Raw genomic sequence first — 20,982 nt, forward strand, 5'->3', positions numbered from 1 at the left:
AACTAGGTACCTAAGCAAGCAGATGGGAAACAAACAATACCCATTCACGGCATAAGAACACAGTATCAAATTGGTATTGTCCTCTTGATCGAAAGGCTTGATGATGGCCTAGGAGAGCAACTCAACAGAAATAGCACAGCAGCAGTACAACTAAAGCTTATCCTAAAGTTTTAACAACACAAGAACTCATTAACAAGGTTTGCAGCCGCTACAAATTATGCCGTAATAGTATCAATAAGGTTGTAAATTGTAAATAGGCACGCGGGTCGAGGAAATGCCAGGCACCAGTATAAGCTCATCCCACATGATGGGGTTGCGATGGTCTCAGCAAACCTTCTTCCGAGTTGGCTAAACCCCATCGCAAGAGATAAAATATTCCCTCGCAAAATCTCCAAAACCAGCAGCAGCAAACGTGGTATATCTCTCTTAACAATCACCATTAAATACCCAGAAAAGGCTTGTTTCCCCAGACGTCCAGTGGGACCTGACTAGACCCCCGGAGAAATAGTGCGGCCCGCAGGGTTAGCACGTGCATTACTTGCAGCCGCTTCCGCAAGGCTGCCGTGTCACAGTCAACTCCACTTCAACACATAGCCTTATCGCAACGACCATCCCGAGGACATCTCACGTTTCTCGATCATCATTATATCCAACTGCAAACTCTCCCGGATCGACTCATCCTCATCTCTCAAAGTCCAACAACTTCAGTATATCGCTCCCTGCCCAGTATGGGGTCTGACGCTCGCAAAGGTAACGCGACTTGCCACAGGCGCGTGACGAAGTAATGCTAAGCGCATCATATAGGCGAGGACGGCACGATCAAGGTTGCGTCGAAGAAGAAGAAGAATGGAGTCGTCAAGCTAAAGAAGCTCCCGCCCAAACACAGCAAGCCTGGAAACTGGAGGGACGGTAGTGTTGCGGAAGGTATTACCCGATGCCACCTCTAAACTCTTAGGACACAAGGAGCTAATTGAGCCAAAGATAAGAAAAAGAACGGCAACTCTTCACCTACAGGAGCGCCTTCGCCAGGCCCTGTTGTGAACCAACTCGACGAAACTGCGCACGAAACGTTTGCGACCGGCCGACCCCTCGAAGATAACCCCGACCTCCAACAATGCAAACACTGTAAGAAGAGCGTCCTAAAGACGGCGGCAAAAGCACACATTGCGCAGTGCCTCCGAGTGAAAAAGGAAAAGGCGCAAAAGAAGAAGGAGGCGCGCGAGGCCAGAGAAAGGGCAAAGGAGGCCGCAAGACAAGAGGAAGCACGCAAGGAGGACGAGGAGAATGGTGAAGGGAAAGGCGACGATGACAGCGACGAAGACGGAATCTCAGCTGAAAAGAAGGCCACTGGAAGCAAAACCGCCAAGAAGGCTGCCGGGAAGAAGCCTGACGACGACAAGAAGGGCAAGAAACGGAAGGCCGATGGCGATCCAGATAAGGGGCCTAAGACGAAGAAGAAGAAGGACGAGCCTAAGGCCAAGGTTCCTAAACCAAAAGGCAAGCATTCTGCGAAACATTTTTGGAGGATCAGCTAACCATGTACACCAGGCCCCGTGGATGTGGAGCGACAATGTGGTGTTATATTACCCAACGGGCAGCCTTGCGCGAGATCTCTGACGTGCAAGAGTCACAGTATGGGCGCCAAACGTGCTGTTGCTGGCAGATCTCTACCATACGATATGCTTCTTGCTGCCTACCAGAAGAAGAACCAAGCAAAACAGCAAAGTGAGTCCCCGTCAGCTCCTAGCTAGCCATCTAAAGACGCGGCTAACCGTTGCTCCTTTCCCCTATCCAGAGGCAGCACTCGACGCCAATGCTCCCATAGAGGACGAGGATGACGCAAATAACGGTCCTGTCGACTCGGATGAGGAAACATCCGCCGTGATGGGCGCTCTGGCTACTTGGAAACCCCAGCCCGTGATTCCGCAGCCCACCTTCGCGCCGATCAAACGTCAGTACCAGCTTGCCAGGCTGCACGAACAGCTTCAGATGGCTACGAATGGTGGCAGAACCAACATCTTCGCCGTGAGTGGCTTCGGTGCGCAAAAACTCCCCGAGGGCCATCCTGGACTGCAGGAGAGTGAGGACGCTCCAGGGGAGCTGGACCTAGGAGTTGTGGGATTCGGGGCACGAACATCGGCAACGTTTACTCCCCAACGGCAGGCCTCTGTCTCGAGTAGGGCATAGGGTCTGAAGATAAGCCAATCTCAGCGCACAGTCACTTCCAGAAGGGCCCCAAAGCTCGAGCTATGATCTTTTCGACGATGAAGTGGACCATATCCTGGAAAGCATCGAGCAGGACGACGATCGCCAGACAGGATAATCGACTGCATGTCCCCACCGGGAGAGCTTCGCTGGTTTCAAGCTTGGATTCATACTTCGAACAACCAGAGCAGACGACTCATCATAGCTCTATCAAAGGCTTATCTAGACCTATATTGACATTTAGGCATCTTCGTTTGTCTCTCAAGTCGTCTTTTTTCCATACCTCGGACAAACGTCACATGCGAGTCCAGAATGGGCGGCGCCGAGGTGCGGTCAGATTGGCGCTAGACTATGACGTCGTACTCAAATGGCGGCGAGCCGACCACCCTTGCAACTCGCCATGCAGCTCGCGATCGCTGGTTCTCATCACGCACGCGACCGCGTGTGCCCTTGGAAGAAATAACGACATTGGTCCATCACTGATCAAACACTCGAGACAGCGTGCGCCGTTGCGATGTCATCCAAACAGGCCCTCAATGCCCTTGGCCATGCCGTTTCAGGCTCCATCGGGACAGCTATATCGACCTCGTCGCTCTACCCACTCGATCTGATAACGACTCGACTCAAAGCGCAACGCAAGACTGCAGACACTACCGGCGACTACGATGGAATCATTGCCGCCTTCAAAGGGATCGCGGCAAACGAAGGAGGGACCAAGGCCCTATACAGCGGTCTGGGGACGAGCGTGGCCAAGTCTATCGTGGACAGCTTTCTATTCTTTGGGTTCTACAACTACCTACGTCGACGAGACCGGACGCCGAAAGTTCTCGAGGAACTTGCTATTGGCGCTGTTGCGGGCGCCTGCGCCCGAGCTCTAACCACTCCCATCTCCAACGTGGTCACTCGAAAGCAGATGTTGGGGGACGAGCAGTCGCTTAAAGAGATCCTGACCGAAATGAGACAAGAGGGCGGGCTGCTTGGCTTGTGGTCTGGCTATTCAGCTACCCTGGTTCTTACACTCAACCCCAGCATCACTTTCTTTGTCAATCGGCGACTTGCGGCGCGCATTATCCCAGCGCTCGAGGAAGAAGATTTCCCCATTGCATGGATCGCCTTCTTGATTGCTGCCACGAGCAAGGCGGCCGCCACCGCCGTCACCTATCCTTTCCAGACGGGCAAGACACGGCTACAGATGGCGAGCGGCTTGATCGACCTGGCAGAGCAGGATGAGAAAGGACAAGAGGCGAAGTCAAAAACGAAACGGATCCTAAGAAGGATGGTTGAGTTCCTGGACCAGAGCATATTTGGGGTCATCCTTCGCATCATCAAAACCGAGGGCCTGCAGGCATTGTACGCGGGGCTTCGCGCCGAGCTCCTCAAGAGTTTCTTCAGCCATGGCCTAACAATGCTCACCAAAGGGGTCATTCATAGGTTTGTCGTTCGGGTGTGGTTCATGGTACTGCTACCTCACCTACGGCAACGAAGACTGCGGATGAAGTGATGGATTCTCGACTGGGTCTGACATGGACTAGCATTGGAAGGCAACACTCGACTTCTCCACGGTGCTGGCTCCTCGAGCCGAGAAGCCTGTTCCTTCGGACCGAAGGGCCACCAGGCCGGGAATCAAGGAGCCCTTGGCTACTTCATGTTTCTGGGACTTGGAAGTCAGAGGCACGTCGCAGACGTAACAGGTCAGGGGCGGGTCGTCCTCTGAAGACGACTTCTTGGTGGACGGGAGCATGAACTGCTTGACACAGTTGTGGCACATTACGTGCCCACATTGTTTAGCCATCATGGGGTTGGAGGCGTTGGTGAGCATCTTGCGACATGAAGGGCACGTTCTCTGCTTGCCGGTCGAGATCTCCTCCTCGTTGAAATTGATTGTAATGAGGTTTTGCATGGTTATCGAGTGGGTGTCGTCTGGCGATGATGCCGGGCAAGTCGGTACGGTCTTGGCCTTCTTGACGACAGGAGGGAGTTTACTTGTTTGGGCATCTGGAGTGAGTGATGGAGTCCAGAAGGAAGGGAGCGTAGGTTTAGCGGCCTGTATTAGAAACCATTTGTTAATCAGAGATAGCGGCATGGGGATAAATCTGTTAAAGCACACCTTTTCATCATCAATTGCCTTTCTCGCCTTGACTTTGTCCTCTCGTGCAATGCGATCCAGCTCATCTTGATCAAGCTCGAACTTGCGCTTCGTCCCTACGAGAGCTAATGCATTCTCGCCACTTGTAGCATCTGTAGTCGCATCGTCCGTTTTCGCCACGGGTCCCTTGCTCTTTCTGTCCAGTCCAGCTTGCGTCAATTCGAAATCCGCGACGGCGCGCTCGCGATCCTGCTCGTCCTCGAGCGCTCTAAGTTTCGCAGCCTCCTCCTCTGCCGCGGCGCGGGCCTTGTCGGCGCGCTTGATGTCCTTTTTCTGTGTGAGGATGTTTGAAAGGGCGCACTCGCGACAGAAGATGTCGCCGCGACGGCAGGATACGGGATCGCGGGCGATGTTGAGGCAGAGGCCGCAAGAGCCAAAGGGGAGGAACGAGTCGCGATGGAGACGGGCTGAGGACGACGCCCAGTGGGATTTCGCGAGGGCGCGCTCGTGCGAGGTGAAGACGGGGCGAGAGGTGTTTCGTTTGCCTTTTGTATGGTTAGTCGAATGGGGGGTCCGAGGTGAAGGCGGGAATCGAACGTACTGTGTGACATGATGACAGTCGCTTCGTATGGTGACGTCGATGTTTGCTTCGAGGATAAGGAGGAACTCGTCCTTTTGGATGTCGCGATCGGGAATTTCGTGAGTCAATTATAGTATGGGGGTATCAAAGAGGACGCCGACGCGAATTTGAAGTCCAGAGCAAGCGTTGTTGAATATATAAGAGAAATGAATGTCGAGGTTAGGAAGACACCGATGAGCTGCCCCAGACGAAGCACGTTATTCTCCAGGGTAGGCCGGAAAAAGTTGGCGGTGGGTCCGTCATGAGTCCGCGTCTCCCCGTCGCGCAGAACTATTCTCAATTATATACTTGTTGTATAACTCATTCTCACCAACTCGAATCGGTCGATTCACCCAATTGAACGGGGTTTCTTCTATTCAATTGCTGCTGGACGAGGCGTGAGCTAGCTCACGTTTCTCGCCAGCCCGTCTTCGACGTCATGTCCGACTCCGATCCTCCTCCCGCCCAGCCGAGTTTGCCATGGCGCATGACCTCGACGGCCCTGATGGGCTGTGTGAGCATGCTCACGAGAGGGTTCATGTACGGCCTGAACGACCTTGAAGTGCGAGGGCTGGATGGATTGCTGGGTGTGCTTGAGCGGCGGAAAACTCAAGGCCGTGAGCGCGGGTTGCTGACAGTGTGTAACCATGTCGCCGTGTATGTGAATCTCATTGAAGCGCAATATTTTTACTCTCACTAACCATGAATTGAATTCATTCTTTAGACTCGACGATCCTCTAATCTGGGGCATTTTGCCGTTCCGCTACGCTTTTGACGGTGCTAATATGCGATGGGGCCTCGGCGCCCACGACATTTGCTTCAAGAACAAGTGAGTCCCAAGGTCTCGATGAGTGCGCAAAGGCTGATCAGTACAGGGCCACGTCGACATTCTTCATGCTTGGCCAAGTACTTCCCACTCATAGGTTATGGCACTCTCCGTATGGCGGCTTATACCAGCCAACAATGACTCAAGCCATCAAGCTCCTCTCTGGTCCATCTCCATCATCCTGGTCAACAGCCTCAGACTCGGCCCTGGCCACAGTTCCACCTCCAACACCAGCTCCTCCTGTCCCCGAACCCCTTTTCTTCTCTACCAATGGTGTCGACAACTTCACAGCACCCGCCGCCTTCTCAGCCAACCGAAATGCCTGGCTTCACGTCTTCCCCGAGGCCTGTTGCCACCAGAGTCCGGATAGTGGACTACGATATTTCAAGTGGGGTGTATCTCGCTTGATACTCGAAAGCGACCCGGCCCCTGAGTTCATCCCCATGTTCGTCCATGGGACTCAACATATCATGGCCGAGGATAGGGGCTTCCCGAGGTTCTTACCACGCATCGGAAACAAGGTCAGGATAGTGATTGGTGAGCCAACAGATGTTGACCAAGTCTTTGGCCACCAGCGGGCGGCATGGAAGAAGCTTGTTGAAAAGGGAGATCCAGAGTTGCTCAGGGATAGTCCGGAAGCCAGGGAGCTCAGGGTCTCCGTGGCCAAGCGTGTAAGGGACGAAGTCGAAAAGTTGCGAGAGAGCATAGGCTTCCCAGCCGAAGAGGATGGCACAGCCGCTCTGGCAGAAACATGGGCCAAAGATCCTCACAAGAAGAAATACAAGAGCCCCGTTGATGGGAGTCTTGTTAATAGACACTGAACAGAAAAAGAGAAACAAGTAAAAATCCCAAAACACAAATAAGCTCGTCCAATTCGCTGAAGCAAAGAGAATCCCATGCCATGCCAAAGAAAATGAAAAGTCGCCCTTCGCAACTCGATATTAGTTGATTCTGGTTGGTTGTCAAACGACGACAGCAAGTAATAACGACACCAGCCACGCTGCCATCAATCAATCACCATGATCCAACTTCTTTCGCGCCCCTTTCTAATCCATGCTGACCCCGAACTCCGTAGTGCTTGCATTCGTTACATAATAATTCCATAGTTTTGAGGTTGCTGCATCATCCGCGCAACTAGATCCAAGGAGCTTAAACAGTGAGCACATAGACAGAGCTAGCAATTTGTGAATACGCTCAAGCTGAGTCCGCCGAGGCGCTGCGGTTTGTCCAAAAAAATCTAGTAGGCATCGAAACCTTGGCCTGGGACCGACTGGGGATAGGCACGGGCCTGTGCCTGAAGAGCTTGCTGTTGCTGTTGCTGTTGTTGCTGGGGGTGCATCAACAGATCACTGAACCAAGCATGCTGGAGGGCCTCGTGGGCACTGATTCGCAACTCTGGTCGAAGCTGGAGCATCCTTTGCAGCAGATCGATACCGGTTGAGTCAATGGCCGGGAGAATGTTCCGGAGGTCCTGGGTAGCGTACATCTGGAAAGTCGGCTTGTACTCGGGAAACTGAGTAATGCCGGGCCAGGTTCGCTCTGTGGGAGTCCCCATAATGCGGAAGATGCGGATGATCTGGTCCTCATTGGTGGTTCCAGGGAATAGCGGCCTGCCGGTGAACATTTCGGCCATGATACAGCCGGCAGACCAGATGTCGATGCTTGTGTTGTATGTTCGGCTACCAAGCAAAACATCGGGGGCACGGTACCATAGGGTGACGACTTCGTTGGAGAAGGTGTTGACGGGGATGCCAAAGGCGCGGGCAAGACCGAAGTCACCAAGCTTGAGCAGACCCTTGCTGTTGATGAGCAGGTTCTGGGGCTTCAGATCGCGGTGAAGGACACGGTTCTGGTGGCAGAAGTCAATACCCTTGAGAAGTTGGTACATGAACGACTTGATGGTGGCAGGCTTGAGGGCGCCGCGCTCGCCGTGGGTGTCCATGTATCTTTTAAGATCGCCGTCCATGTACTCAAAGACGAGCATGAGCTTGTTCTCTGTGTGAATGACATCGTGCAGTCCAACAATGTTCTCGTGCTTGAGCTCCTTCATCAGGGAAATCTCTCGGATGGCGGTCGACGGGGTGCCCTCTTCGGAATCGAGATGGATTTCCTTGAGCGCCACGAGCTCTCCAGTTTGCCTGTTACGCCCTTTGAAAACCTGTATCGCATAACGCATCAGCAATCAAGAGTCTCTGTATCGCGCATCATATAGGAAGAAACTAGCAGCGACATAGGGTGTGGTGGATGATGGGGCAAGGGCGGGAGGTTGAAGCTTGAATGATCAGCGCAAACTCACCGTGGCATAGGTACCCTCGCCGAGCTTCTCGAGCTGCTGGAACGAGCTGGGGTGTCGCTTTCCGTCCATGATGAATCGTTCCTTGTGCAAAGAGGTTCTGGTGGATAAAAGAGAGGGTGAGGCGGCAACAGCAAACGTTTGGGTAGCGAGCGGTGGGTGGATGTTCGGCTGGCGGTTGAGGAATGGCGTGTCACCGACTTTGACTTTTGGGTTGGAACTCGGGACTCGAACACTTGTAGAGGGTGTCAAAAGGAAGTCGGAGGGTCCCGGGAATGAAGAAATTAGCAAAGAAGAAAGCAAGAGATGATTTCCTTCTCCCTGGAGCTGCCTGGTGTTGGTGACGGAGTAGCAAAGTCGCCCTCTTTTTCTCGCCCTGGTCGCTTTTCGACTCGCGCAGCCTTTCCTCGTAGTTGCCGCCTGAGATGGAGGGGGAGAGCAGAGCAGCCCCTCTGAGGGGCCGAAGGGATGGACCCGACAGCGAAAGGGGAAAGGTTATTGACCCGCTACAGCGATATAGTGCGTGTAAGCGTGTCAACTATTCACACCGAGTGCCAATCTCAACACCAGAGGGAAGATCCAATGTCACGGGCCACGCTCATCACTCAACAGAGTACGAATGGCGCCGCCGACATAGGCGCACGCGCACCCATTCAGTCAGGCCCCACACACCCCCACCTGCCGTGTATGGTGTAGATGGCTTATCGCCCCATGCCCCGTGTCTCCTAACAGCCCAGCTGGAGCGCTATCACATAACCCCCTTGCGATATCAAGCCATCGTCATCGAGCTACGCTACTTTCCCGCATCTCCCGTGTCTGACTTGACAACTCCTTAACTTCAACTTGAAATACTGCAACTCGTTCTCCTTCGTCCTGTGATATTCCTCCTGACTGCTTCTTTGTCCACCTGCTACTGTTTCTCGCCGGCGAGGTGCTGTAGATGGGACAACCCTCCCTTTGCCAGATATACACCAACAGCATCCCTGCATCGCGAGCCAGCTCGCCTCCCTCTGCACCATGAGACCTGTCTTGCCTGCGAACCACCCCCTCAATAACCAAGCCTCGGGTCGCTCAGGCCGGCCAGACAGTCTTGTCTGCGGTCCCTCGACTGCTCCCACCTCGTGCTTCATCACCAGCGAGGCCGACCTCGACGCTCGCCGAGATCGCTCTCGTCCAAGATTCCGCCAGCAAGCCGATCGTCGCAAGCGCAGCCGTAGCGCACGCGAGCCGTCAACCCCGCGCCGAAGGCCTTCACCCGCTCGCACCGACAAGGTTCCATCTTCAACCTCGGAATCAGAGGAATCGATAGTCGAGCAGGATCCCTTGGTTCTCCCTTCACGATTGAGCACTCCGTCCTTGATCGGCCTCTCACGACCTGAATCTGTACTAAGTGGTTCCTCTCGGAGTTATTCACTTGCTGGACCTTCCATCGAATGTCCAAGCGACTCCCTGCAAGACGACGCATCTTTACCAGAGACCGACATGGCCGACAACCAGGGTCATGACACCTCCATCCCCCAGCTAATCATGCCCAGCCTGACGGTGCCACACCGTCGTCCCTTTCCGAAGTGGGCAAGTCACTAGGCAAGCTGAAGATTATGGTGTCAGGTCGGAACGGTATGTCTAGCCATGAAAGTAGCGACATTTAAAAGACTAACCATATTTCAGGTATTGGTAAAACCTCACTCATCAAGACCTTGGCACAACGTTGCGAGCACATCGTCCACATGGACCCAATAGAGAACAGCAACGTAGTGCATGCAACTGAAACATATGCCAGTTCAAGGCCTCATCCATGGTGGCGATCCGACTCTGACCTCACAGTTACCACGCGGAGACGTATCTCAACTACTGGTGATGTCCTGGATAGAAATGTTTGCTTTGTTGAAAGCCCCAGGCATCAGCACGGCGCCTCTGTACGTTCTCACATTATCTCGCCTGTAACATATAATGTGCTGACAACTCGCTTAGGGGCCTTGGCGTGACCTACATTATGTCGAGTCTCACCTGGCATCTCTCATGAGCAAGCCTATGGCGGATTCCGATTTGCTGGCTCTGGTCAACTCTGGAGGTGTCCCAGTTGTGGATGCTTTGCTCTATCTTATCCCCCACAATGGTGAGTCTCTTCATTTACAACACGACCAAGCCTACTAAACATATTCTAGGTCTTACACGGGAGGATGTGCAATATATCAAGCACGCTCAGGGGATGACTAACGTTATACCCGTCCTAACCCGTGCTGATGAGCTCGCCGCAGAAGAGATTGAGCACATCAGACAGCGAGTTGCGAAGCAGTTGGCGAATGAAAATATCGACTATTTCTCCTTCGACGGCCCTGAACCATCCGACGAAGCCTCCCGAGTTTACGCCATCTCGACCAAAACCCAAACTGACTACGATACCATGGACGCCAGCGTCCTAATGAACTCGGAATACAACCCACCCCTTGTCCCAACAGACCTAAGCAGGCTCGTCGACCACATCTTCTCACTGGATGGTAGTGCTCGGCTACGCCATGCTGCAGCTATTAAATGCGTCAAGTGGCGCCGTGACCATGGCGATAGTCTTCTTCAGAGTGCTCTTTCCAGCGGTTGCATGGTGTCTCGAACCGTTCCTCAGAGTGCCTTGAGGCTGCGCCCCTTCCGGCAATCTCAGAGCTGGGAACGACTGGAGCTGTACAACTGGGCCAACAATTTACGGCAAAGTCTCCACTCGGAACGACTTTACCATCTGATGGAGGAAAGGTCGAACTCAAACGCTCCTGCGTACGAGTCATCCCTTGTACGACTTACCCCGGACGGGAACCAGCAACGACGACCGAAGAAGCGAAACACCAAGACGCCTACTCATCAAGATCCGCTTGGGCTGTTGCAGATAGGGGGAAACTCAAGCAAAAGGGCATGTTTGCGCTGGAGATGGTGAGCAGTTTCGGTTTGATCGGCTTGGTTCTTTCTCGACTAATTCACTCCAACTGGGCAGACGGCGTTTGCTCCATTGTCGGGACGAAAAGGATGGGGATGGAGGTAGGTCAGCTGAACATGCTGTTGCCTCTTTAAGGGTGGGTGTGGTTGTTAAGGCCATCACTACGAGAAAATGGTGTTGGCCGGGATATGTACAGGTTCCTTTGTGAGCCTGATGGAATGTAGGGGTGCTGGAAACGATGTGTGCCGGATTTGCAAGATACCCCCAAATACACTACTTCTTTTGGACCGATTACTATATAAGCCCTTGCTTTAATGATGAATGTATTGCCAGAAATCCTGAGATTATTCAACTAGATCAGCCTCCTTGAACACTGTAGAAAGCCGTGTCCTCCCTGCGAGCACCTCTCCCCTTGCTATCAGCAATGCTGAGTGACGTTTCCTAGGGATCACTTCTCACTTTGAAGCGGTTCTATCGTCGCATTAGCAGGACCACGGTGCCCCTTTTCAGGAACTTCCTTAACGAGAACTGTGTCAACGAAGGTAGATGATGCTCTTGTATGCGAGTGTCCACCTATAGTTGCCATGGCATGAGGACCCACGCTCTGCGACCTATTGCCGAGTGATGTACCTCATATCGGACAAGATGGTTCTTGACTCAAGTCTCAGTGGGACTTCTTGGCGGCTTTGGGTGAAAATCCAAGGGCAGTGGCCGCAGCCTGGAGATCTGGAACGTCATCCGCTGTTCGAGAAACATGAGCCCATCGGATAGTGCCATCACGATCCACAGCAAAAGCGCCACTCGTCTGCCACCGCGAGCCGCTCTCAGTCGGCCGGTTCCAGATGCCCTCGTTCTTCCCGAGGCTGAATACGGACCACAGCGTCACCGGGTTCACGGCGTGCCATGTCGAGGAGATGCCGAGGCCCCATTTGGCGTAAATGTCGCGGCCCTCGTCAATGATCACGTCCACGTCCCAGCTGCCGCCGACCTGGGGGAGCCAGTGATCTGTGGCTTCCGCCGAGGAGTGGGAGACGGCGATGCAGTGGACTTGGTGGTGTTCTTCTGAGAGGGTCGCGAGGGACTTGAAGGTTTTTTCGGCGACTGGTTGATGGTGAGCGCTGAGCGCTGAGCTGCGGATACTAGCGGGTATGGGTTGAGATCAGGGTACACATACAAGGACATCCGCAGTGACGGAGGAAGACGACCAGAGTAGGTTTTCCATCTGGAAGGCGAAGCTCGGCCATCCAAGGCGCTTTGGATCCGACCTCGACGGGAGGACCGACTTCTTTGGCCTCGGGCGTCTTCCAAGACTCGAGCTCCTTCCAGAACCCGGTGTTGCCGGTATTGCTATCTGCTGGAGTGGCTTGGGACATTTCTCCTGCTGTGATTATGTATACAGGTTTGTATTCGGTTTGTAAGGGTGATTCGTGGGTGAGAGAGGTAGATAGGTTGTCGTTGTGCGAGGTGAGTTGTTGCTTTTGAGTCTCGTGATATCCGAGGTGGTGTAAGTGTGCCACCTCTCCAATGACATAATGCGCCTCCCTTGACCGACCATGCTGAATTAAGTGATCATGTCTTTGATAAGGCGCTCCAAACCATACGTTTTACAGGTAGAAAATTACTGCGATAACATGTTGATTGACATTAATTACACTCATCTAGACCTTTGAAATGCTTGAAGCTGGTGACATGATTAGATAAGCTAACAAAATGCCGGATTTTCCCACCCACCCAAATGCGTTTGTGTAGGGTCAGATTATGGAAACACCATGTGAAAATGCTTGATTATTGAGTTTATGAGCTGTGCATAGTGGCAACATTTGTCCCTTCGTCCTTTCATTTCCAGACCTTTTTGCATGAGATATATTTATATATTTTATCCAACTCTTCATACTGACGATATCCGATGCGTGAGATCATCAGCCTCCAGCTCGGCCAGCTGAGTAACTATGCGGCCACCCACTTCTGGAATGCTCAGGTAAGAACAGTATTTGAGCACAGATACGAAGCATCACTAACACAAAGCTAGGAATCATATTTCACGTATTCAGCGGACGAAACGTCACCTGTGGACCATAATGTTCACTGGAGAGCTGGCGTAGGTGCTGATGGCTCCGAAACATTTCTCCCACGGACAGTCATCTATGACCTCAAAGGCGGCTTTGGCTCTTTGCGCAAGATCAACGCCCTCTATGAGGCAGAGTCGGAGGTCGATGCAGCCTCTCTATGGTGAGTTGCTGCTCAGGAAGGGCATGAACCCAAGGCTTACAACTCCTAGGTCAGGCCAATCTGTCGTCCACAAGCAGACACCCATCGACCCCAGCGCTTACCAGCAAAGTCTGGACGCAGGCACGGAACCTCCCCAACTGACGACGTCCACCGTGAGATACTGGTCTGACTTCTCCCGCGTCTTCTTTCACCCTCGGTCTCTTGTCCAGCTCTACGACTTTGAGCTAAACTCCACAACCATGCCCTTTGAGCGCTTCTCCATGGGCACTGAGCTGTTCTCCGTCCTCGACAAGGAGCATGAGCTCGTGGATCGGGACTTTCGTCCCTTTGCGGAGGAGTGCGACCGGTTACAAGGGATCCAGGTGTTTACTACCATCGACGACGCTTGGGGTGGCTTCTCGTCCTCGTATCTTGAGTCGCTGCGGGACGAGTTCCCCAAGTCCTGTATCTGGACCTGGGGTCTACAGAGTCCTCTGCTTGACATCCCCAGAGCCAAGCGCCAGTTGCGACTGGCAAACCTAGCTCACAGTGTTGAGCAACTCTGTACTCAAGCCTCGACTCTGGTACCGTTGGCTCTGCCCGAGAATGACCTGTCAGCTGGCGTGTCCATGGATCGCCGCTCGGCATGGCACACATCTGCTCTTATGGCGGCAGGAATAGAGACTGCTACTCTGCCATCGCGCCTATCACAGGGCTCTGTTGACCAGCCGGCTTCTCTAGATGACTTGGCCGAGAGTCTGAATGCGGCTGGCAACCAGCCCCTGGCGAGCATGCACATGTCTCTGGCAACCACCAAAGATGCCCCCGAAGACAGCCGCATCGATGTCGACTTCTTCCAAGTAGGACGGCAGTGGAATAGGCAGCATGTTCAACGACGAGATACGCACAAGCACATATTTGGCGCGATCCTGTCTTGCCGAGACTTGGATCCTCTGGAGAATGCAGACCAGGATGAAGCTGGACACCTCGGTCAGGGTCAACGGCCAATCATTGGCAACCCCGTTGTTCGCAAGTATGTAACACCCATTTGCATGCCTCGCAAGAGGACTCGTACTGACTCTCATCGCCTAGATATGATTCATCTCTCCGATTCCCTCTGTTGGATGCCTACCCACAGATCTATTCTCGAGTCGCAGGGCAACCCAACATTGGTGTGCAGACCACCCTTTCCACCAACAGCTCCATGGTACAGCGGATCAGGACATTACGGTCTGAATCGGCACGGCTCGTGGCGCTTAACGAAAGAGAAGACTTGAGTAACGGACTGGCTGAGCTTGCAGACGCCTACCAGGAAGGCTGGTTCAGCGGCAGCGATGAGGACGATGACGATCTGTGAAAGGATGTTGCCATGTGGATGACAAGGCCGCATAGCATTCTGCTCATGATGCAGCCGCCAGCAGGTATGCTGCTTAGAGCGAATAGCCTTTGGTTGGCATCCATTCCATCGATCATGTCAGGTTGGATCAAGCAACTCATGCACACTGGTCTTTGCAACACGACGTGACACTCGATGAATGAGTTTGATGAGGCCCATTAGGCCTCAAACACGCTTGTATTGATCTAGTAAAGTGATCTTCCTAGTTACAGGAGCAAATATGGAATTGCTCAAATGCTTCAAAAAGAAGTGCTCGGAGCCCTCGGAACGCCGCCCCCTGGACTCCTCATGTCGTCGCAAGACGCGACTGTTGTCTAGGCTAGTTGCCCTCTTTGCACGCGATACGATACGTGCCTCTGCTGAGATAGGTATTAATGTGAATTATTCAACCTGTCATTCACGTGATGCCACCAGCAATGGGTTGATATTTGTGACTGCCTGCGAGCCCTCCGAGCCAAGCAGATCAGTCAAGATGAGAAAGTCTTTCCCCCTTATCTTTTTTTGTTCTTTTTGTTTTATGTTAGTACGGTTATTGGCTTGTGAAGCCACGATGCCAAGCCTTTTATGGACTTGCCGGGATTTCGAGAGTGTGTTTGTGTGGTCCACACAGAGTCAAGTCAACTTCTTTCGAGTCAACATCTGTCAAGTAGACATTCTGGGGATGCGAGATGGTATACTCAGCCAGCGGCCGCAACCGAGGCCTGTTGTCTCTTGGCGGGAGGGGGGTTTTCCTATCGATCCATTAGTTTGTCCCATCGCTTGAGGGGCCTTGCCGTCGACGACGACGCATCTTGGCGACCGAGGGGGATCTCGTCGACAAGAATCAAATACCTCTGGAGGTCCGCGTTTCTTGCCGTTTGCCGCGCCCTTAGCGCCCGCAGGCTTTCTTTGGGGCTTCTTCTCGTCAGCGTCAAAGACGTCATCTGGCAGGTTGAAGCTGTGTGAAAGTCAGCAAGCTAGGATGCACTGGTATCTGGGGTGTGATGTTGCAACTTACTTCCGGACGTGTTGTACGCCGATTGACACGGTCGTCTTCAGCTCATCCTTGTACTTCTGCCACGAGGTGCAGAGCTCCTTGAACTCCTCAACCTGGTAAGATAGATCAAGAGATTTGGCACCTGCCAAGTCAGCATCCCCGCAACTCAAGGATAGACGCTCAAAACATACCTCCGCTCAGTTCAAGACCGATGTAGTGAGTTGTCGTGTAGACGTCAGTCGCACCGGGTGCCACAGGCTTGACTTCATCAGAGGGCTCAGACTTGACAGCTTCAACCTTGGCGACGCCGTCACTCTCTGTCGTTTCGGGTTCGGACTTGATGGGCTTGCTGTCCTCCTCAGATTCAGGCTTGATGGGCAGTTCGGCTACCGCTGGTTCGGATTTGGCCACAGGCGTCTCCTCGGTCTTTTCTGTACACAAGTAATCAAGGCTGCCGTCTTGCACAGCGGCGATTTCCTTATCGCTATGGCACCGATGATGACGCTCATAGCCCTTGTTGAATGCATGGGCCAGCGCGATGGATGGATGTTGTTCCAGCTTCTGTACAAGCATTCGCACCTTGGATTCAACGTAACCAGACCAGATCTTGTGGTCTTCCTTGGTCTTGGCCGAAGAAATCACAGAGATGTAATACTTGTAACCCTGTGTGAAGAAAGTGTGCTTGACGAAGAGATCACTCCAAGGACGCTTGCCCACCATGATGCTTTCGGATATCTGGAGCGCCCGCTGAAGCTCTCTGTTAATGACCCTCATAGAGGAGCGAGTTATATTGAAAGTTGCACACATGGAGGGATAGGCCGGGGTGATGACAGGCATCAGATGAAACGAATCTCCCTTGTATAGCTAAGACAGGATTAGAAATGGATTCTTGGGGGTATCGCTGACAAGATTCTTGACATACTCTTGGGTTCCAGACTCGGACGGGAAGTGGCCCATTCTCGATGGGCTTGAGAAGCACAGGTTGCGGCCAGCGCCACTGGCTTATGACAAGGAAGAACTTGTTGACGATCACGGATGGCGTAGCCTTGGGGTAGAGCTGGCAGACACGTGCGACAAGCATTGCCCAAGCTACACCACCGGGGAAACCCATGATGTTGGCGTAGACGGCGCGTCGTTGTGCCCAAAGCTTGATGGCGCGCAGCGCAAGCTTGAAGGTGCTCTGCTCGGGTACCAATGTCAGGATTTCGTCCGTCACTCGTGTGCCGTTGAGCGATCGCAGCTCTGCCTCGTCCAACCCGCGTAGTAGGCCCGAGTCCTTGAGATCCTTGAATTCGGGAGGGAGCTGTTTCTGGATGATCCTAGAGAAAATCAAGTCAATGCTTATGCCAGAGTACTCAAATTTGATGATGGGCACAAAGGCGTCCGTCACAACGGCCAGTCCGGTGATGGCATCTTTGGGGGCCATTGAAACGAGCAGATCGGGAAAGTATTTGAAGTAGTCGTCCCGAGTGACGTATTTGGGTGCAACGATGAGGGTATCGATATCGGATCCTGGGCCGTAAACACCAAGTCGGTAGCTGCCATAGGTGAAAACCCTGCCTCGCGCATTGCGGATGAGGACATCGTTCTTGGGTTCTTTTTCTTGAGCGACTTGACGGATGAACGCGTTGGTGATATTTTGAATCGACGCGAGAACTTCCTCTCTACAGCCAAATTTGTCAGTTCCCGTGCTACAATTTGCAAAACACCATCACAACCTACCTCTTGGCCGTGTCTGCCGGACTCTCAAATGTCTTCTGACGCTTCAGCTCCTCGAGGAGAGCATCAGTGGCACGCAATTCCGCATCAGTAGGGAGCTGTGACGAGATGGGCGGCGTGACGCCGTAAGCCTGATCGGTAGTCATGGCTTCGGCGCAAGAGGCACCTGTCGAGGTCGGCGAATTCGGCGCCGGAGGAGAGGAACGTCAGGGTGGGAGCGATCGGAGCGGGGATCGAGGTCGGCGTGATGACGAAGAGCTTGGAAGCCAAGGCGTGGTCGAGGGAGCGATTCAGCTGGTGTGATCGAAGGCAGCGGTACTCTGCTGCAGCCCAGGCCTTCAAGCCTCTCTCCAAGGGTAGCGCAAGGGAGACGCCGTGCAGGCGAGGGCGCTGGGACTCTGGTATGTAAACGAATACTGGCGATGGCTGGTTGAAGGAGGTAAGGGATGGCCTAAGAAACAGGATATCGCGGGTATTTGTTGTGGTGTGAAGAGGACAGCGAGGTTGAGCAACTCAGAGTGAGAGAGTCGCTTCGGACTGGCTCTTACGAGGCGCGGCGAGGCTGCACAAACGCGGTGGTGGCAGAATCCCAATGCTTGAAGAGTGGGTCCAACTCCTGAGTCCAGTACGTCTGGCCTCGAATTTTGTGTGCCTCTGTACCGGGCTGCTAAAGTGGAAGAGGGAACTACCGAATCAGGCAATTCATTTGGGAAATAAATATTTCTCAATGCATGCGCAATGAGGGGCTCCCTTGGTGCTTATTTTCTTCTTGCGAATTTGCCTTGAATAGTCACGATGAATGAGTGACATGCACGAGGCTGGGCTTGTGATAAAAAATATTGTATTGCATCACATCGCAGGCAAATCGTCTCGCGATATTCACTTAAGTGACACTGATCCCCTGAGACGCACGTAAGACATCAGTCTTGGCGCACCATCCAACCGCCTGCTTTCCCGCTGACGCTCGCCCGCACTGGCGCCCCCTTACAGGCAAATGCAGCCACTCTCAGCCCTCATTCTCTGCTGACCGTGCTACTGCTGTGGCGCTGTGAGTGGCCGACATGCACTGAGCGGGGTCCGAGTATGCGATTGACCGGGGCGTGAACCCACATCCCAGCCTGCCTGCCCTGTCACGGCCCTGCCACTTACTGACACTAAGTACAACGCGAAAACGCGGTACGAACTTTAAAGGGCATTTTATTTGCTATAGTTGGCGATACATTGATTGACGACACGACTCATCCCGCATCCCCATAGCGACCTCAAGGGCGAGAGATAACCGGTTCAAGGAGAAAACTGTCGCCGGCTGCGTCTTTCAACTCTGTCCTTTGTCCATCACGCATCCTCTCTTCGTAGCTGCACTCTCGCGGCCTTTGCATCATGCCGCCCTCGGCCAAGAGGGCCTCCAGGGCTCGTCGCGAACCGCGTAAAGCAGCTGCCACTTCACCCGCCGAGATCCAAGAGTCTTCACCTACCCGCCCAGCAAAGCGTCGCAAGAAGGTATGTAGCAAACGAAACGACTGTCTGGCTGCGCCTTGCCTTGATCGCAGCCTCAGCCTTGCCCGCACGCTCCCGCTGACAACTGAGCCTCTCACGCAGGTCCAAGAAGAGGAAGAACCCCCCGCGCCCGACGGCGACCAACTGGTGTCCCAAATCGCACAGCACCTCCGGAACCAGCCTGTACAGGCCAGCAAAGACCACGCAAATGCTATCCACCAGGCCAACGGGGACGGAGTCAAGGCCTACGCCAAGGTTACTGCCCAGGACTGGACCTTTTACATCACCAAGTTGGTCGTGAATATCGGCCGAGCACCCGAAACCTCGCATGCATCCCACGCCGCCGCCTCCGGAGCCGACGACGATGACCAAGTACACATTGATCTGGGCCCCAGCAAGATGGTGTCGCGTGAACACGCTACCATCTCTTCGAATCCAAGGATGAGAGGTGGTTCCTCCGTGTCAAAGGCCGCAACGGTGCCAAGGTGGATAACCAACCGCTCAAGGCTGGTCACGCCCACCCTCTCACCAGCGGAGAAGTCATCGAGATTGGCAACGTCGAGATGATGTTCGTTCTTCCTACCGAGATCTCCCCCCTCAACGTCCACCCGGTCTTCCTCCAACGCGCCGGCCTCAGTGCGGACTCACCCCAGTCGCGATCATCACGCCGGCAACCCCTCATCGCCCCGGCCCCGCCGGAATACAAGCGCCCAGGCACGCCACCGTCAGCTCAAAGCCATTCGAAATCACCAGCCGCAAGCACTCCGGCCGTAATGATCGGGGCCAACGGAGTAGACCTAAGCCAGGACGAGAACCAGCACATTAAGCCACAATACAGCTACGCCCAGATGATAACACAAGCCATCCTGAACGCGCCCGATGGGAAGCTCAATTTGAATGGCATCTATACATACATTACAAACACTTACGCTTACTATCGTCACCAGCAAGCTGCTGGTTGGCAGGTGAGAACTTCCCAAGGGCCTACCCCTCATTCGGTTGCTGACTAGTCCTAGAACTCGATCCGACATAATCTGTCTCTGAATAAGGCGTTTGACAAAGTAGCTCGGTCCACAGACGAGCCGGGCAAGGGCATGAAATGGCAAATTGTCCCAGAAGTTAGAGAGGAGATGGTGCGGAATGCCTATCGTGTTGGTCGCGGCGGTCATCGTGGATCGTCTGCGCCCTCGTCCCCCAGCCAGCTCGCCTACATCACTCATGGCCCCAGGGATATGGCATCAAGAGAGCCTCCCTCTGCTCGCAAGCGAAGGGCCTCACCCCCAGCTTCACCACCTCCAAGATCGTCGCTACCAATCGCACAGTCGACTCCGGACCGGCCATCTGATCGATCATTTGGGAGAAATGCCACTCTAACTATCGACGGAAGTCCACTCCCCCGCCCCAGGAAGACCCCCGGAAGGGATTCGTCATTCTCAGTATACCAACCTCAGTCACCGACACTCACCTCTTCGTATCAAGAAGACGGGGGATCCTTTGTCACACCAGCGCCTCCAAGAGTCCACCCCAAACTCGCACCTCCAAGCACAGCACAACGACCCAGCCAACACATGCCGACAAGTTCACCGGCGCCTTTCTGGAAGTACGCAGACATTGGCAGCACACCATTGAAGCCGCTTGGGGGTTATGACATAAGTCCTACAAAGGCTGGTGGTGATCTGCCACCACAGAGCAGCAGTCCTCCCCGCGGGAACAAGTCCCCTCCAAGTAGTCCATCGCGGCGCCAAAGGTCCAGCCCACACCCGGTCACTGAACCGGCTGAAGTCGAGGAGGAAGGAGGGTTTGATCTTAGCAAGTACGTTTTGAAGTGCTCAATTGTCCCTCTGATCACAAGCTAATATGATGTTTCTAGGGGCTTTCAGAGTATTGGTTCTTACCACGCACCCGTCGGGAGAGGCGCATCCATTTTGGAAGGGCGTATGTAAAATGTTCATAACTGGGTCTTGTTGCTTTTTTGTATAACGGGAAGGGGTCGGAGCTGGTCTTTGAACCATGTACATTTTGAGCTGCCTGGCCTACTGCAAGGTAGTCCCTGATTACTGGCGTACTGAGAATGTGTCACGGAGACGAATGGAATGCACTGATGAATACATGCTGGGTCAGGGATTTGAGTTAGGTTGGCTGGCGTATTGCTCACAATGCGTGCATGCTGCCAATATGGGTTCACTCGCGAGTTCATAGTGGTAGATAGTATGCAAAAAAGAACGGGCAAACCA

The 20,982-nt window shown here is 53.6% G+C and overlaps 10 protein-coding genes across 10 annotated transcripts; 6 read left to right on the forward strand and 4 right to left on the reverse strand.

Annotated features, from left to right (window-relative positions):
- Positions 1 to 728: 728 nt before the first annotated feature.
- On the forward strand, positions 729 to 2,323 carry MRS44_010384 (uncharacterized protein; the record flags this gene model as incomplete). Its single annotated transcript, XM_065620099.1, has 7 exons — positions 729 to 750; positions 805 to 924; positions 982 to 1,481; positions 1,549 to 1,575; positions 1,626 to 1,725; positions 1,796 to 2,176; positions 2,229 to 2,323. 7 exons carry the CDS (start codon positions 729 to 731, stop codon positions 2,321 to 2,323), a joined length of 1,245 nt encoding a protein of 414 aa, XP_065476288.1.
- A 396-nt stretch (positions 2,324 to 2,719) lies between these two features.
- Positions 2,720 to 3,706, forward strand: MRS44_010385 (uncharacterized protein; the record flags this gene model as incomplete). The annotated part of the gene is made up of 1 exon (XM_046269847.2): positions 2,720 to 3,706. The coding sequence occupies one exon, from the start codon at positions 2,720 to 2,722 to the stop codon at positions 3,704 to 3,706; it is 987 nt and encodes a 328-aa protein (XP_046131170.2).
- Positions 3,707 to 3,733: 27 nt separating this feature from the next.
- MRS44_010386 (uncharacterized protein) lies at positions 3,734 to 4,902 on the reverse strand (the record flags this gene model as incomplete). Its single annotated transcript, XM_046281256.2, has 2 exons — positions 3,734 to 4,836; positions 4,893 to 4,902. The coding sequence occupies 2 exons, from the start codon at positions 4,900 to 4,902 to the stop codon at positions 3,734 to 3,736; spliced, it is 1,113 nt and encodes a 370-aa protein (XP_046131169.1).
- A 447-nt stretch (positions 4,903 to 5,349) lies between these two features.
- On the forward strand, positions 5,350 to 6,557 carry MRS44_010387 (uncharacterized protein; the record flags this gene model as incomplete). Its single annotated transcript, XM_046281255.2, has 3 exons — positions 5,350 to 5,567; positions 5,635 to 5,739; positions 5,786 to 6,557. 3 exons carry the CDS (start codon positions 5,350 to 5,352, stop codon positions 6,555 to 6,557), a joined length of 1,095 nt encoding a protein of 364 aa, XP_046131168.1.
- Positions 6,558 to 6,973: 416 nt separating this feature from the next.
- Positions 6,974 to 8,101, reverse strand: MRS44_010388 (uncharacterized protein; the record flags this gene model as incomplete). The annotated part of the gene is made up of 2 exons (XM_046269845.2): positions 6,974 to 7,894; positions 8,033 to 8,101. 2 exons carry the CDS (start codon positions 8,099 to 8,101, stop codon positions 6,974 to 6,976), a joined length of 990 nt encoding a protein of 329 aa, XP_046131167.1.
- Positions 8,102 to 9,046: 945 nt separating this feature from the next.
- Positions 9,047 to 10,952, forward strand: MRS44_010389 (uncharacterized protein; the record flags this gene model as incomplete). The annotated part of the gene is made up of 5 exons (XM_065620100.1): positions 9,047 to 9,412; positions 9,565 to 9,646; positions 9,698 to 9,945; positions 10,001 to 10,145; positions 10,195 to 10,952. The coding sequence occupies 5 exons, from the start codon at positions 9,047 to 9,049 to the stop codon at positions 10,950 to 10,952; spliced, it is 1,599 nt and encodes a 532-aa protein (XP_065476289.1).
- A 664-nt stretch (positions 10,953 to 11,616) lies between these two features.
- Positions 11,617 to 12,325, reverse strand: MRS44_010390 (uncharacterized protein; the record flags this gene model as incomplete). Its single annotated transcript, XM_065620101.1, has 2 exons — positions 11,617 to 12,077; positions 12,127 to 12,325. 2 exons carry the CDS (start codon positions 12,323 to 12,325, stop codon positions 11,617 to 11,619), a joined length of 660 nt encoding a protein of 219 aa, XP_065476290.1.
- Positions 12,326 to 12,858: 533 nt separating this feature from the next.
- MRS44_010391 (uncharacterized protein) lies at positions 12,859 to 14,517 on the forward strand (the record flags this gene model as incomplete). Its single annotated transcript, XM_046269844.2, has 4 exons — positions 12,859 to 12,930; positions 12,982 to 13,181; positions 13,231 to 14,193; positions 14,253 to 14,517. The coding sequence occupies 4 exons, from the start codon at positions 12,859 to 12,861 to the stop codon at positions 14,515 to 14,517; spliced, it is 1,500 nt and encodes a 499-aa protein (XP_046131164.2).
- A 716-nt stretch (positions 14,518 to 15,233) lies between these two features.
- MRS44_010392 (uncharacterized protein) lies at positions 15,234 to 17,397 on the reverse strand (the record flags this gene model as incomplete). Its single annotated transcript, XM_065620102.1, has 6 exons — positions 15,234 to 15,287; positions 15,388 to 15,493; positions 15,554 to 15,674; positions 15,724 to 16,396; positions 16,455 to 17,196; positions 17,255 to 17,397. The coding sequence occupies 6 exons, from the start codon at positions 17,395 to 17,397 to the stop codon at positions 15,234 to 15,236; spliced, it is 1,839 nt and encodes a 612-aa protein (XP_065476291.1).
- A 1,234-nt stretch (positions 17,398 to 18,631) lies between these two features.
- MRS44_010393 (uncharacterized protein) lies at positions 18,632 to 20,604 on the forward strand (the record flags this gene model as incomplete). Its single annotated transcript, XM_065620103.1, has 3 exons — positions 18,632 to 19,120; positions 19,189 to 19,713; positions 19,765 to 20,604. 3 exons carry the CDS (start codon positions 18,632 to 18,634, stop codon positions 20,602 to 20,604), a joined length of 1,854 nt encoding a protein of 617 aa, XP_065476292.1.
- Positions 20,605 to 20,982: the final 378 nt, after the last annotated feature.

The sequence above is a fragment of the Fusarium solani genome (assembly GCF_023522795.1).
Source record: "Fusarium solani strain SB1 chromosome Unknown bctg00000006, whole genome shotgun sequence".
In the NCBI taxonomy this organism is placed as follows: domain Eukaryota; kingdom Fungi; phylum Ascomycota; class Sordariomycetes; order Hypocreales; family Nectriaceae; genus Fusarium; species Fusarium solani.